The 15,621-nt window shown below is 43.7% G+C and overlaps 2 protein-coding genes across 2 annotated transcripts; both read right to left on the reverse strand.

Annotated features, from left to right (window-relative positions):
• Positions 1 to 1,571: 1,571 nt before the first annotated feature.
• On the reverse strand, positions 1,572 to 5,737 carry LOC113485296 (serine protease inhibitor Kazal-type 6-like). Its single transcript, XM_026858367.1, has 4 exons — positions 5,631 to 5,737; positions 3,476 to 3,501; positions 2,502 to 2,614; positions 1,572 to 1,732 (listed from the first exon to the last, which is right to left on the reverse strand). The coding sequence occupies exons 1-4, from the start codon at positions 5,686 to 5,688 to the stop codon at positions 1,687 to 1,689; spliced, it is 243 nt and encodes an 80-aa protein (XP_026714168.1). The 5' UTR covers positions 5,689 to 5,737; the 3' UTR covers positions 1,572 to 1,686.
• A 3,319-nt stretch (positions 5,738 to 9,056) lies between these two features.
• LOC113485257 (ovomucoid-like) lies at positions 9,057 to 13,530 on the reverse strand. The gene is made up of 8 exons (XM_026858309.1): positions 13,249 to 13,530; positions 12,743 to 12,765; positions 12,060 to 12,184; positions 11,759 to 11,804; positions 10,721 to 10,848; positions 10,537 to 10,582; positions 9,706 to 9,824; positions 9,057 to 9,222 (listed from the first exon to the last, which is right to left on the reverse strand). The coding sequence occupies exons 1-8, from the start codon at positions 13,304 to 13,306 to the stop codon at positions 9,177 to 9,179; spliced, it is 591 nt and encodes a 196-aa protein (XP_026714110.1). The 5' UTR covers positions 13,307 to 13,530; the 3' UTR covers positions 9,057 to 9,176.
• Between the last annotated feature and the right edge of the window lie 2,091 nt (positions 13,531 to 15,621).

The following is a 15,621-nucleotide window of genomic DNA, read 5'->3' on the forward strand; positions in this document are numbered from 1 at the left end:
ACGTCTGAATCTGAAACCAAACAAATGTGCTTCCCCTGGCTGTGCAACCTGGGACACAGAGAGTGTTAGTCTGCTTCCAGGAAGAGGTGGCAGACTTTGCAAGAATCCAGTAGGCTGGGATGGGAAAAGCATCAGGATCAAAGACAGTTGGTCCGAGGGGAGCTCCAAACCAGCCAACGCTGAGTTTTGTCTGTGTGGTTCAGCCGCTGGCTGGCTGCCACCTGCACGCTGCCTGTAAAGTTACCAAATGACAAAGGATTTGCCAGAATTGGCATCACAAAAGTGAATTACCAGAAGAGAAGCCAGCATTAGGTGTGCTGAGTGCATTGCTAAGGCCTCTCTTTTTAGGCATCGCGCCCCAGTTGAGTTCAAAGCATGGATTGTGGCATGATAGGCAGACACTCAAGCTCTGTCCAAACAAGGTCCAGAGGTTTAGATGCTCAGCATTTCGGTGCTTGCAAAATATGTTGACCCCTGAGGCTCATGATAAAATCTAAAGCTCCCTTTGAAAGTTAAGTGTTTAAAATGAAGGAGCTGGTGTCCCATTGATCTGCTGCCAATGTTTTAACAAGGGGATGCCACAAGTATTTCCCTGTGTGAATTCTGCACAGTGAATGTGGAGAGACTATATAATTCATTTTCTCATGTTTGCACAGAGAAGAACTTTCCAGCCAGCATCAAGAAAAGAGAGGGCAGCATCGTGAAAAGTAAAGAAAGGAATAAAGTCTATGTGCATTAGAAATTGTAAATAAATACAAATACTTATGCCTAAAAATCAAGGTCTGTGTATGATTCAGTGAGAGTTTATCCTAGAGGTGGGGAGAGGAAGCCCACAGCTCTTTTCCTCTAGGGATTTTTCTTTTTTAAATTATTGACAATTTATACAATCTGCTGCTCTTCTAAATATAATTTTATTAGCATGAGAAGACACTTGGCAGCAGAAAACTAATGCTGGTGAGTTCACAGTTTTCAAGACAAAGCGTTCTCTTAGAAGGAAGAAGAAAGAGACTGATTTGGAAAGAAGAGCTTTGCAGCTTCTGCCTAAAACCAGCCTCCACCTGCCATCTTTTTGTTGCAGGCTTAAATGGAGCAATATTCCCTAGCCTCAGCTTGTTTGTCTCTGGTTTCCAAAGGAGATGAGGCATATGCAGTCACGCTGTTCACCAGCTCTCCTGTCACCCTCCCACAATAACCTCTGAGAGAGGAAGGAACATGTCTACGGAGGTTGGGTAAAGAATAAAGGCGCACGCAGTCACCCACCCCCTGGGATGGGGAGAGTTGGGCAGGAGCCCATGGGCGGTTGTGCTGCTTGGCTGCCCAGCAAGTGTGTGCCAATTTGTCAGGCAGGACGGGACAGAAGAGCTATGGCTGCAGGGGACAGGAGGACAAAGCCCATGGGAGCCGTGGGAATCCCTACTCCGGCACAGAGAGCACCTTGCTTCCCGGGAGGAGGGTGATGTAACAGCACAGCATAGGGAAGCCATGCATTAGGCTCTGGCACTGCTGTATCAAAGCACTTTTCTGGGTATTATGGAAAAAGGAATCCAGCCAAAGAATCATGCTGAGTTTTATTTTATTGAGCAGAGGCGGCGAAGATGAGGGCAAGCTGCTCCCGTGTCCATGTGCAGGCATCTGCAGCCATTGCTGACGGGGGCTCAGCTGTTGCTGTTTGGTGACAGTGAGGATTCAGCATTTGCCGAGGTGCTTCAATCTTATTTTCCCTCCACTTCTCCTGTAAAAGGAGCAAGACAGACTTAGACAAAGCAATGTTTGACAGACACAGAAGCGTGGGACAAGGAGTTTATCTGTCCAAACATGACCGTTTGCCTGACTCATGCTAGCATACCGTGGTCCCTCACAGGGAACATCAAGACATTTTCTCCTCTCCTTGCTATTCTTTTATTTCCCCTAGGATAAGGCAGCCCCGAGTGCACACCAAATGTTAAGGAGAAACTGATGTTTTGCAAGCACATTCAGCCCAGGGGTGCTGGCTCCTATTGCATCTCCTTTAAAAGATGGCAGAGCTCAGGCAAAGGAGAAACTTGAGCTTTTCCTCTGGGATTTTGTGTCTTGTTCCACAAAGTCCATTCAGACTTTTCAGGAATAACTTGGCACAGCTCAGCTCCCGCATTCCTCCAGACACTTCTCAGTATCCACAAGTGTGGGCAGTGAGAGTTGCAGCCTGTGGCATACAGTGGGAAATGTGCATCAATTTAGTGTGTGCAGAAGGTACAGGCAGGATGCAATTGCCTCCCAGGCCCCGTGCTGCCTTTCAGCATGGCAACCAGCAGCATGCAAAGCCTAGAAATGAATTAAAATTAACTTGCATTCACACAGCTCCATTCCAAGGAGGAAATATTCCACTTGGCACGATTCAGGGGCTGGTCCATACAAGAGGAGCAGCCTGGATGCAGGGTCTCCCCTCCATGAAGAACGTCGTTACATACATGAAAACGAAGGCAACTCTTTCTGTTATTTCGATCCCCTCTGCTTTCACTTACAGCACTGCCTTGCAGAAGGCACACTTATTTCCATACGTGATGCCATCCGTGCCGCAGTGAGGGTTGGACTCCCTCGTGCAGTACACATTTCTGTTTATAAACTCTCTACAAATCTGCAAAAGGAATAAAAAAAACAACCACCTTTTAGGAATCTCATACTCTCTTGTTCACTTTACAAATTGGATACAAGGTCACTAATATAATGCTTTTTCTGACTAGAGGACTAAACAGCAGTGATGACACTGTCTATTTACTGAAAGAAAAAGCCCTCTCAGAAATGAGCAGTAGTGTTTCAGGAAATTTTTTTTCCCTGTGTTTGAGGAGAGAAGATGTATTGATTTGGGAAAAGTCTTGATCTCCTAAAGACAGGAGTCGATTAGCCTAAGCATCTGGGAGAAGAGTCATCACTGATGCTCTTTCAGGCATTTGGCACCAAGTTAACTCACTGCTGCATGGCCTCACGGATCTTGCAAAACTGTGCACTCAGCCTGGTGCTTGCTGAGCTTTCTGCCTTCCCAGAGGAAGGAGGAGAAAGCCACAGTCTGTGAGGAATTAAAAATGGTGTCCAGGAAATGTACAGGTATCTTGTCTCTGGATAAGTCCCAGTGATGGACCCTGTTTGGGGGGATAAAACACCCTCAGCAGTCCATTTGTTTCTTGAGAAGATTGGACAGTGGACAAGGTGGATAAAAGTGATGCTGCATGCAAACACAACCCTGTGCAAGCACTCTAGACCTAACCATGGGAAGCAATTGCTAAACCAACCATATATTTCCCTCATCTACTTGCTAATGTAGCCACACATAACATCCCCTGCACAACAGTGAACTCCCCAAAGTGTTAGGACTTCTTGGAAGGACCTACCTGCTCCCAGCAGACAATAAAAACTGTTTACCACGCACCAAGATCTTGGTTACAAAACCATGCCTCTAGAAAATGCAGATTCAGTAAGAAGTGGAAACAGCTGCACTAACCTCTTCAATGTCTTGACCTGCTACATCTGGAATAAAAAAACAACAACAAAAAAAACCCCCGAGATTTTAAATGTCAGCATTATTTTCTGATAGAAGCTGAACTAAAGTCACAAATCCTTTATGCAAACCACAGTGAAACACACCAGGTTTTCCTACTCCTTCATCCTGTGTGGCGGAGGAGGGGGCAGGAAATACATTATCTAAATTGCTTTTCAGTATTTTGCTTTTTTGAAAAATGTTACTAAAATACCATGTAATCAGTCACTCAGCTGCTAACTGCACCTCAGACACATAACCCAATCTCCTGGAAGGCAGCCACTCCCGGAGAAGCGAGCTGCCATATCGGATGTGGAGCCGTGCTCAACAGAGATTTTAAAGCAATATTGACTTTTACGGCTTTTAGGCTCCTGCACCTCTGAACAATGAAAATGGCTGATACTGCTAACAAGAGTGTGCCATGGAGAAGGAGAAGACCCCATGGTCAGCTTTACAGCCATCCTCAGCACAGCACAGCCCAGAGATGCTCCCAGAACAAGTTCATTCTGGGCGAGATACAAAGAGATGTCATGGGGTGATACAGAGCAGAACAGGCAGTGCCAGTCAGTAAGAGTGCAAAAATACCCGCTGTAACCACAGGGTCTGATCTTGAAGCTAATCAGTCCATCCTCTTAATATTTCTTCACTGCAAAGACTGCAGTCAGGCACACAGGTTGAGTCATAACTACAGGACAAGACAACCCTGTGACGTCTCTAAGGGGGAGACTGACACTCAAGGGTGGGTTGAATGCAAATTTTCAGAATATGGGTCACAACACTGTAGGATAAATACCCAGATCTCACATTAGGTGTGAGGCTGTACCTGCTGCGTTAGTGGGGTCCCTACCAGCTGTGGTGCTGCCCAGGTGGCTCTGGGCAGGAGGGGAGCTGCGGTGGGAGATGGGAGGACCTGGTCCTACGCTCGGGCCCCCACACATTGGAAATCCCACCCAGCCCTCAGCCAGACAGACCATCATCCATCTCACACTACTCCTTCTGCCATTTGTATTGCCCTTCGGTGTTTTAGCCCTGGCACTGGTGTATTTATCATGTCCTCGGGTTAAGCTAGGCTGCCCTAATTGTAAAGTCACTGTTATGGCTATCTGCATATTATTTACAAAATAGCTCATTAGGAAGTTTTTATAAATATTACATGCGGCTACAGAAGACTTTGTGATGAAGTCTCTTGACATCTGTTTATTTTATAGGAGATCACAGAGTTTGCTGCTACTCTGCCTGGCCTTGGAAGGAAGCTTCACCACTCTGACGGAACCCAGTCCCAATTAAGACTCAATTAGAGACAGATGAATATTTCATAAAGAATAATGTGTACGAAGTAATTCACCTCTTTTTCCATGCACAGCTTGCAATTTTCTCAAGTGAATTCTTTATTCAAATTATTCACAGAAAAACAAGTATAAATAATTCTTGTTCTGCACGTTCTTCAATAACTGTCACCACAAACCTTGCAGAGCTGGGTCAGCCGGACACAACCAACTGATAACACTGATGTGACCTATATGTTCACAAATCATCACTCAGCTTCCCCAGATCATCAGAGAGATGTGTAAATCTCCAGATAAATAAATGCTGGATCTTTTTAATTTGCCCTCTTTGTTCTGGCTCCTTGAGGACATCTGAATTTAATTTTCAAGCTTTTCTCTGCAACATAAACGAAAGCTGAAACTTTCATCTAATTACGTTTCCACATCTCCAAGGAAAACACCAAATACCAAGATGCTTAGGATCAAAACGAGAGCTGATGACCCTGAGGTGAGTGAGTTTCTTCTCTAACTGGTTCAGCAAAGCTCTCCAGCGAACATTTCTACCGAAAATACATAATTACACTCTGCTTTGGTACACTTGCTGAAAGAGCCACTTAGAATTTGCTCGCTCTGTCTCCCAGTGACACCTCCACTGCGTTATTCACTGTGGAGGCATAAGAGGAGTGGAAATATGTCATATGAGTGAGCAAGTCCCGCAGATATTTTCTACTTGCTCAGCTTTATCTTCAAGCCTGTCATCCAGTGATCAAGGCTCTCCGAAGTTTGCTGTTGTCAGGAAAGGTTTTGTTTTGGGTTTATTTTTTTTTTTCTAGGCTAGGGAGAAAATCACTTACCCGAGAAGAAAGAGAGCAGCAGCAGGCTGAGAAGCACTAAGGCACCTGTTGCCTTCATGCTGCAGGTAGCTCTTTAGTCCAAGCCAAGCGATCTGTGCGGGAGGTGTCGTCTCGGCACCGGAGCCCACAGTGTGCACACAGACCTGCCTTTCTGTGTATTTATGCGCCCAGCCGTAGCTGTGCTCACTCCCCACCTTAATTGTGAGAACTTCTCCACTTTGTTTCCAAAGACATTATTGGTCCTGGCCACGTTTATGGTGCTTTAGGAATGCTGCCCTGTCCACATCAAACCTAGAAAGGGCTAATTACATGAGTGATAGACGGGCTTGTAATTTTATTTTTTTTTTCCTAATAGTCACAGGATTCTCACAAGGGTGAATTTTCAAAGCGGTGATTCATCGGGGAAGCTGGTAATTTTCATTCTCTGGGCCCTCGCTGAATGCCAGCTCCGAGGCTTTGAGTGCAGCGTGATGACACTCACTAGACGTTACGAAATAAATCACAGCATGAGAATGTGTTGTCTGTGAAACCAATTATACGTTGTTCCCTGGCTATTTTTGAGGATGGTTCTAAATTTGTTGGGTTGGGGTGGAGAAGCACTCCGATGTGACATGCTCTCATAGCTGTGTGCACAGTCCCAGATAGGACTGCTGATTCTCCTCCCTGAACTATTTAAACTTTAGCTGTCAATGTTTTCCAGTTTTTCACATTCACAAACATATGTTAGGGCTCCGCTCCCACAGTAAGTGGCAATGAAGGGAATTTGATGGGCAACTGGGAGACCTGAGCTCTATTTCCAGCTGAGTCTGTGAAAGGATTTGTGTTCAGCTGCATCATTTGCAAAATATCTGTTCAGATAAGAATAAGCTGAAAATTTCACCATGCTTTCCTAAGGAGACAAGGCTTAGGAGAACAATTTGTATAAATATATCTGTTTATTAGTTCCCCCAGAAGATTTTGAATCTGCAACTAATTCCAACCAAATCTGACATAGGAGCAAAAATATTAAAAATCATAAATACATTTTTATACGTTTTTCTAGCAACAAAAGAAAGATGCTACTAACATCCTCAGTTAGCAAGGGAGAGACTTTCTGCAGGAAAGCAATGTTATGAGTGCCCTACATCTGGGGAAGCATTAGAGTTTGCAGCTTGCTAGACATCTTAAAATCCACACAGCAGAGAAACTGTGACTGACAGGTGAATTCTCAGATGTCTATTAAGGGTGAGCTCACGCTGCAGCCTCTCATATAATTTAGTTATCAAGTCAGTCAGCCACAGTGCCGTTCAAAACCACGCTTAGTTCTGCCACTCACAGCACTACTTGTTTGCCTTTTCTGGTTTCATACGTCACTGCTCACGACCACAGCCTTAATGCCTCAGTCCTTTATCTACCCAAACGTTTCGGTTGCTGCAGCATAACCAACCGGCTAAAGCCTTAGCAAATGTACCACAGGGACCAATCCCTTCCGGGCTGAGGAGAGGAAGAGACTAAATTACCAACCAGGTGATTATTGTTATTACCCCTTTCCACTTTATAACATCTGAAACAGGCCACTTGCTAGACTGGGTGAGGGAATTCTTCTGTCCCTCTGACTTCTCTGAGAATCAGGGATAGAAGAAGGGCATCTAGACCTTGCTTTGCAGTCTAAGGGGTATACTTGGACAGATTCTTGCTGGTGTCAAGCCAAGTACTTACCTGTGCTGGGACAGTCTTTAGTCTTGTGTGATACAAACCTTTCCATCTTCTAAAGAGTTCTTGCTCACAAGGCATCTAGGATACAGTCATATGCCCAGTACTTGCCAATTGCCCTCCCTTTCCCTGCAGGTGAGAAGCTCTTTGGGCTTTTCCAAAACCCTCTGAGCTTCTAAACAAGCGTCTGGCTTCCTCAGGCAGAAACTACCACTGCCAAGGAGGCTCACTGTAGGATTTTGTTGTTGAAGACAATTACTGGCTATGGCCAAAACTCCACTAGTCTGTGGCCACTCTATAAACCTCTTGGCCAACAAGAAATTACAGCAGAATTCTGTCCTGTGTTGACAGGTCTCTGTTCATATCTACTAGCTACTTAGTTTGTTCCTTAATTATTCTTCACACACACACACAGACAGGTAAGCAGTGAGGACTCTGATGACTGTCCTGTTTGTCTTTTCTTAAGAGCAGGTACAAAGGCGTGATGTGATTTATATTGCCTGTACTAACAGGAAAAAAACCTGAAAATAAGATGTTCCATCCCTCTTCCTAAGACAAAGCACTGCTCTGTGGTAGTGCTAGGGGAAGAACAAGCCTTTTACCTTCTGGTGGGAAGCACCTACAAAATTCCAGGTCAAGAAATTATTTACTTCAAGAAACAAGACCCAAAGAAAAGGCTTGGAAATCACAGATTTTGTCCTAAATATCAGCCTTGGCAGCAGATACTTTTGCTACATAACAAGAGAATGGGAGGTGGGGAAAGGAGGAGGAAGGGACTGTGTGAGCTGTGGCACTTGGGACTTTTTGCCTGTGCTGTTTGCATATTAACTCTTTGACTCACCCAAAAAGATGGCACATCATCATGAACATACATATATATTATTGTTACTCCAATGCACTCCTTAGGCTCCCACAAAGATGTTATCTCCATACCTTTTTTTCCCCAAGATAGAAAGCATCTTGGAGCTACCAGCACATCTTCTGGCCCTTCTTTCCTGGGGTTAGAAAATCCAAGACCTTTTTCTGAAGGGTCCCCTGTCCTGCTTCTGCCTCAGACACCCCAGGTTCAACTCTTCATATCTCTTCTCTAAGAAGCTGAAAGCCTGACCCCAGTCTAATTTCTCCTCGGGTTCTCATTAGACTCATTACAGCCTTGCCTAGCTTGCTGCAATTTTCTGCTGATCAACAGTCTCGATGGACACACCCTTCAAGGAAGCAGCAGTTCCTAATTTTCTTTCCTATGAGATAGCCTCCTCCCTTTGCCATAAGTCTCCTTTTTATAATGCACTGCCAAACCTTCCCCTTGCCCAGAGGTGACCAGGCAGGGCTTTCTGACCAGGGGCACCTTTCTCTTTCACACATCCTCAGGGCATCCCCCCATGCCAGGGCCCCTAAAAAGACCAGTCTTCCAAGACTCAGTGCTGTTACAAAGGCAAATCCATTTACACTCTATAAGACACCAAAATTAGGAAAATGGCAATTTTTTTATAGCAGCTTGGTTTCTCTTCTGATGGTCTGGTATGGAGTGACATATTCTTGTGTGGAGTTGGGCTGGTGTGTGATGGGTGTTACACTTTACTATGGTTTATTTCACAACTTCTCCTGCCTGACCTAAACCTAAAACCTAAAACCTAACCTAAAAGCCTGAAGACCATTACCCCTGCCCTGAAAAAAAAAAACAACAAACCCAAACTGAAACTAAAAACCAGTCCATGACAAAGAGAGTGGCTGAGTTTAATTTATTGATCAATCAAAGCAGAGACCAATGCATGATGGTCAAGGGAGCAGGGAAGAGTGTGTTTGATTGCAGGATCTGTAAGGGAAAAGTCAGGGCAAAGGGTATGGCTCCAGCACTCAGCATTCACCACGGCGTTTGAGGGCCAGAGTTCCCCGGCTAAGCCTGAAGAGAAAGAGGGAGACCGAAATTACAGATGTGGATTTCAGTTTTATAATCTAGCTTTACCCAAATAAGACAATGTTCTTGTGCTCTCCAAGTTATAAAGTACTTAATGTTTCACCTCTTTCCTTATTCCTCAGGTTACATGCTTTCTCACATTAAAGAGATTTGGGGCAAAGCCCGTAATTTTGGACACCTCCTACAGTCACAGTTTAAATCACTGTGTCAGAGAAGGAGTCAGCAAGCTATGAGCTTGCAAACAGGGAGCTGGATTTAACTGCAAGGGAAGGAGAAGACTTGCTTGGGCTTAAAATCCGCAGTACCTGGGGAGCGACAGAGGAGTGAGCATTGGGAGATGAACATGGAGTGGGGATGGTTTTACCAAGTGGTTAACGGGAGCTCTGGGGCTTCCACACCAGCTGCCACCACTGCACGTGTGTGCTGGTTCCTCTGATTTCATGGCTGCGCAGTGAGCTCCATACTTACGAAACTGCATTGCAGAATTGGCACTTGTTTCCGTAAGTTCTGCCATCAGAGCCGCAAAGGGGGTCATACTCGGCGGTGCAGATGAGATTTTTACCCTTGTGTTCACTGCAGTCAATCTCCTAATAATGAAACAACACATGTTAAAGCTTTTGTTCCCTGTATTTTCTTATGTGAGTGATTTATGTTTTTTTAATGTTTATGACATGGCAAAGTATAAAAGCACTTTTCAGGTTCAAGGCTCTGTTGTTCTAAGTAACTCTGCAAACTCCAAGGCAGAGAACGTGCTTTCCTGGGGCAACCTGAAGTGGGCAGAAGGCAGGTGCCAAAAAAAAAAAAAGTAATAAATACTATTATAAATAGTGAAATGACCATGCTGACATTTCCAGGCTGACCCTCCCACTGGTTGCTCTGGTTCAGCAGGCCAGCAGAGGCCAGGTTACAGAAAGTGGATGGTCGTAAGCCACACCACAAAAAGTACTCCCACCTAAGGAATTGCCACTACTAATAGTGCTGGTAGTTTACAACCCTCCTGCTGTCCTGCAGAAGGGCTGAGGCAGCCTCTCTTGCTCAGCCCCTTTCCCAGTAAATGAAGGCCTCAGCACCTGCTGACTGCCGTGTGCCCAGGTCAGAGTGGGGACTGCATATCTGAGTATGGATTTGGTTTAATACCCTTTGGCCCTGGCATACTTTAACTATTTTCCTCAAATCCTATTTCCAGGCCAAATGCACCAGGACAGTTGAGGCATTTCTATTATTTAGTTATGATTCAGTAAATCTGTGTTTTACAATGTATTGTAACAGCAGTTAAGAGTGCAGGTTTCTGTACTTTACCTCGAAGCATTCTCCAATGTAGCGCAGGTTTACGTCCACTCCATTCCTTTGGGAAGAAAGCAAGTTGAGAATGAATGACCGCAGTGCAGCTGCTTCACGAGTCAAACTACCTCGTTACGCTCTAAATACCAACACGAGCACCTACTGGTCTTGAAACCCACCCGTGACCCAGCCCCTCACTTACGCCACAGCATTGCAGAAACTACAGCGGTTTGTGTAGGTAACTCCGTTGGTGCCACAGACAGGCATGTACTCCAGGGTGCAGGGAGTCTCATGACCATTGCGGGCTTTCAGGTGGCCGGTACAGTCGAGCTGAAACAGTCACAGAACAACATTTTAATCTCTGCTCCCCTTTGCATTAGTCCTGTGTAACGGAGCATGGTGCAAGAGACATCTCCCCCTCTTCCCAGAACTGGAAGGGGAGAGGATCTTCCAGCCCCAGCATGGTGGAGTTGAAGAACAAACAGTTGAAATCCTTCACACTGGTAGAGCATGATCCTGGAGTATCTGCTTTTTCCTGTCCTGCAGTGGGCTTCATCCCTATTGTACTGGGGATTTTCACCACGAACACCACCATGAATGATCTTTGCCTCAAATGCTTTATGTGGCACCAACTTTTGCAGCAAAATATCAATGCCACTTGAAAATAGAGTTTATACTCACCTTGGTGTTTCTGTGGTACTCTGAGTGTACAGAAATGGAAGTTGTTGTATTATGTTAAATTGCACAGCCAGAGTGTTTCTTTATTTTATCTCTCTAAACTAAAAATAGAGATACTTCTCCACTTCACGGTGGCTCCATGTATTGATAAACAAACTTTATGGTAAACGTTCTGACAGAATCGCTTTTTCTGTTACAAAATTACTTTTAAGTCAAAATCCAAACTTCCTCTGGGGATTTCTTAGCTTCAACAAGCCTCTAAGTCTAAAGAGAAGTGTTTTGATAATTCTGAAGCATTACTGAAATCAAAAGTTTCCATTCTTAAGTCTAGTGTCACACACAAGATAATATTTTAAAACTCACCAATTTTATCTATTCAAACAAAATGTAGAAAATTCTTGCAAATCTGAAAATCTTCATTTTAATCTCATTACTGACAGTTTGAAATTGTATGCCTTTAATACGGAATTAATCCTAGGCAAGGTTTCTGTCTAGCTCTCTGCCATCATTTCACCCACCACTGCTCAGTGCAGCAGGGGCAGGAACCGATCTCAGACCGTACCTTAACACATCTTCCATCATGCTTCTTGTCGATGGCTCGGTTAAGGCTAGGGGGAAAGAGAGAGGAGGAAAGGAAGGATTAATCTCTTCATACCATGCAGTCATCTCACTCGTTAAGTCTCTCCATCATAAATCCCCAGTAATTAATCAGATTCAGGAGCTTTGACACGGAAGATCACAGGCATTAGGGAAGACAGAAACTTACGAAAAATCTAGTCCACCCCACAATTAGTCACAACCCCAAAGGCTTTTGTCTGCTGCTTGAACTGGCATTGTAGGCAATCAGGAGACCTTATACTCACAAGATTTCTCTGCAGAGGGAGCACTCGTTGGGGTAGGTCACATCATCGGTCCCGCAGACGGGTTCGTAGTTGCGGGGACAGGCAAGCTGCATTTTCGTAGACAAGCGGTACATGCCGCAGGAGGCCTGTTAAAGAGGACTCGTCATTTCTCCAAGTGGGAAGAAGGGTGTGCTTGTGTTAATCATGTTTTCACTGCGTTGGGAGACTACTGTTGGTCATTTTTTTTCTCTATCCTTCCTCCACGGTGAAGAAGAGGGAACAAAAAATGCTGTGTTTCTTACATACAAAAAGTACCTTATTGATATTAAGACTTTCAGTGCTTTTGGCAAGAATTGCAGGCAAAAATGATCATTCTTTGGGGACTCAAGACAGGGAAGATATTTAGGCAGTTATTCAATAGTTCTATAGATTTTCTGCTGGCACTCTGTGCTTTGCTAACTCACTCTACATTATTAATCGCTGTCTTTTTTTGTCATCAAAACGGTAAGTTATCTTTCTCTGATAAGGGTATTTTCTTATTTTGGGGAAAAGAGGTGGTTTAATACTTAGGGGCACTTTTCCTTGCTTTCTCGCTCACTCTTCTTTTTTTTTCTCCCTCAAGACTTCCCTGGGATAAAGTGTGAGTATGAATTATTCATCTAGATTGAGAAATCAAGACCAAATGACAAAGATCTACTACTCACCCTTTGTCGAGCAATAACAATATCTACAAAAAAACAGAGATTATAAAATATAAAAACTGTACAACGTCCTTGACTAAAATTCCTTCAGAATCATCAATTTCCCAACAGAGTAACCAAAAATACACTTTCTCATTACTGAGAAATGATTGTTTTCCCAAATGTCTTATCTACTGTAAGTAAACAAGAAATTATATACTAAGATTTTAAAAATCAATTATTCATGAAACCCAAAATTTTGACGCACTAAAGAAGAAATAGGACATAAACTTTTCTCTGTTTGCAGCACTATCATCCCCACTAAGGCTCCTAAGCTTAAATCAGACAAATGCATCCTACCGATCTATAGTATTTATCTGCACAATGATAAAGTTCATTAAAAGAGACCCTGCGTATTACTAAATCGTCACATCTCCAAAAAGAAACTCTCCTTTAGGATGTATATATGTAAGGTGAAAGGTTCAGGAGGACTAGAGATATTAGCATAGACTGTACAAAAAACAACTTACCAGAAAGGCAGCTGAGAAGCACAAGCCCAAGAAGGGCAACGCTTTGTGTTGTCTTCATAGTAGAGATGGTCGTATAGTCTGCTACTTGCAAAGATGTGACTGGAGTTGCGTAGATGGTTCTCAGTCTTCTCTCTCCGCACTATATATATACATCTCCCTGGCCTTATGAAGTAATCCCAGAAAGTAATTATTTGCTCTGTAAACTAAGAAAATTGTATTGATTATTGAGTTGAGCTCTAAAGAATACTTGTTTGTTAGAGAGATGCCCAGAAGAATTAAACAAAAATGTGAGCTACACCCAGCTTGTTAACAAAGGCGCCCTGCTGTACAATGAGTGATTTGTACTTTCCAAACAAGAGCACTGTCTCAATACTAGATGTTGTGAAATTACGTATGGAAGTTGGTAAAGCAAAAAAGCCCATTTGTTGAAAGCGTTTGAACTTGTGTGCACCATACTACATACAGTAGTCAGTATTTGGGCTACCAGAGATTTGTATGGTACACCAGAGTGGGGGGACAGCAGCGTGGACACTCTAAGCTTTTACAGACACAAAATTTGGGGTTTGGCAGGCAACAGTGTACTTTAAAGATGCTGAGGGCTCAATGAATCTCTCCACACTCCTGTATTTTCCTGGTACACTGGATTTCTCACCAACAGGAAGGAAACAGTCATGACAACAGGAAAACATTACCTGAAATTTCATAAGTTTTTAAGACATTTCTATGTAGGAGCAAGAGTTACTAATCTGTTAGCAATGGGCATGAGTCTGATTAAGAAATTATGAGAATCAGTAGCCTTAAATCTGGACTGGGATAATGTTTCCTCTTAATGGCAAGTACGTGGTATTAAGTGCAAGTGAAATGGGCTTCTTAATACTAAAGACATTCAAGAAAAATTTGCAGCAGCTGCAAACAGAATGTGAGTCCTTAAGCTCCCCACTTCTCCCTCTATTATGTGGCATTAAATTTAGAGTGTCAGCTGGAAGTCATGTTTTAGGATAGATAAGTGAAGAATAATGAGCTAGACTCTGTTAAGTGGTTCAACTCTCACAAGTATATGGAAAAACAAATAAGAAATATTGTATAAAATAATATATTTTTGATTTAAGGTAGCCACAGAAGGAAGTGAGGGATGGAATATGTTTGTGCTTTAGAAGAAGCTTGATTCATACACGTGGCTTAAAGTCAGACTGGGTTTTAAATAGAAAATCTGAATTGTTTTTCTTATTATCCTGGGAGATGTTCAAGTCTTGGCATGGGCAGATTAATCATAAAAATGTAGCTGTAAGTGTAAGGGAACTGTAGTCACAGAATAGAGTTTATGGGTTTTGGCCTGTTCATATCAATGAAATAATTTTCCTGAAAAATAAATGAGTAATGCTATTTGGATCTTATTCACAAATATCAGAAGTCGAAGGGTTCCTTTGAAAGCTGTTTCTGTTGTATTCTTAGCATCCTGAGTGACTTGACTTTCAGATTGCTTGAACTGATTGTGAGCATACTTGGAAGGGAAGCAGTAATCACAGAAGCATTAATACTGATTATTCTCCAGGGACAAGAATGCCGAAGCCTGAAAACAAGGCTTGCTCAGAACTTGCACCAGCCGCCAGCAGAGATGGCACTTGGTGGCTCTGTGGTGGCTAGTGAGGCTACAGGAACGTAGTCTGCCTCCTCTTCAGCCCTGCGACCCGAGTTCCTCCATATCCACCCACTGATCCAAGATCCCCAGTTACCAGAATCTGTGCTGCTTCTCCAGTTGCCTCTCCTGCCAGGCTGAAATCATGCTGGTGGCTCAGGAGCTGTTGTGAATGACAGAGTATCTGCTAGGGAGCAGCACTGTTCTCATGTTTGGCCAACACCTGCCCTCTGATTAATTAAATCCACTGGGGAGATCACCCTCTGATCCATGTGCTGCTTCTGAGAGTCTGGGTAGCCAGCCAGGACTGCTCCAAAAGCAGCTCTTTTCCTCCAGTAATCCCTGCCGCTTCAGAGGGCAGCAGGGAGGAAAAGAGAAGAAAGGAAGGAGTCTTGCTACAAGGTCGATGAGAAAAGATGGGAGATAATTGGTAGCAGTCGGGGCAGGACAGTGAGAGCTGTTGGGCTAGGTGTGACGTGGGATTGCACAAGGAGCTCCATTAATAAGAAACGGAGGGAATGGGACAGAAGTAATTGCGGGCGGCAGATGGGTTGAAAACATGTGTTAGGAGCATTCAAAAACAACTATCACCATGCTTTTGGGAGAGTGAGCTTTGGGAAATGTCACACACATGTTGCAAATGGGAAAGGCAAAGTGAACTCACCTGCCAAAATCACTCTGTGATATTCAAGAGTATTATGATGGTGGGCTCCGTAAAGTGACTTTGGGTATAGGAT

This window comes from Athene cunicularia, assembly GCF_003259725.1.
Source record: "Athene cunicularia isolate RWA chromosome 13 unlocalized genomic scaffold, athCun1 chr13_part1, whole genome shotgun sequence".
Classification (NCBI taxonomy): domain Eukaryota; kingdom Metazoa; phylum Chordata; class Aves; order Strigiformes; family Strigidae; genus Athene; species Athene cunicularia.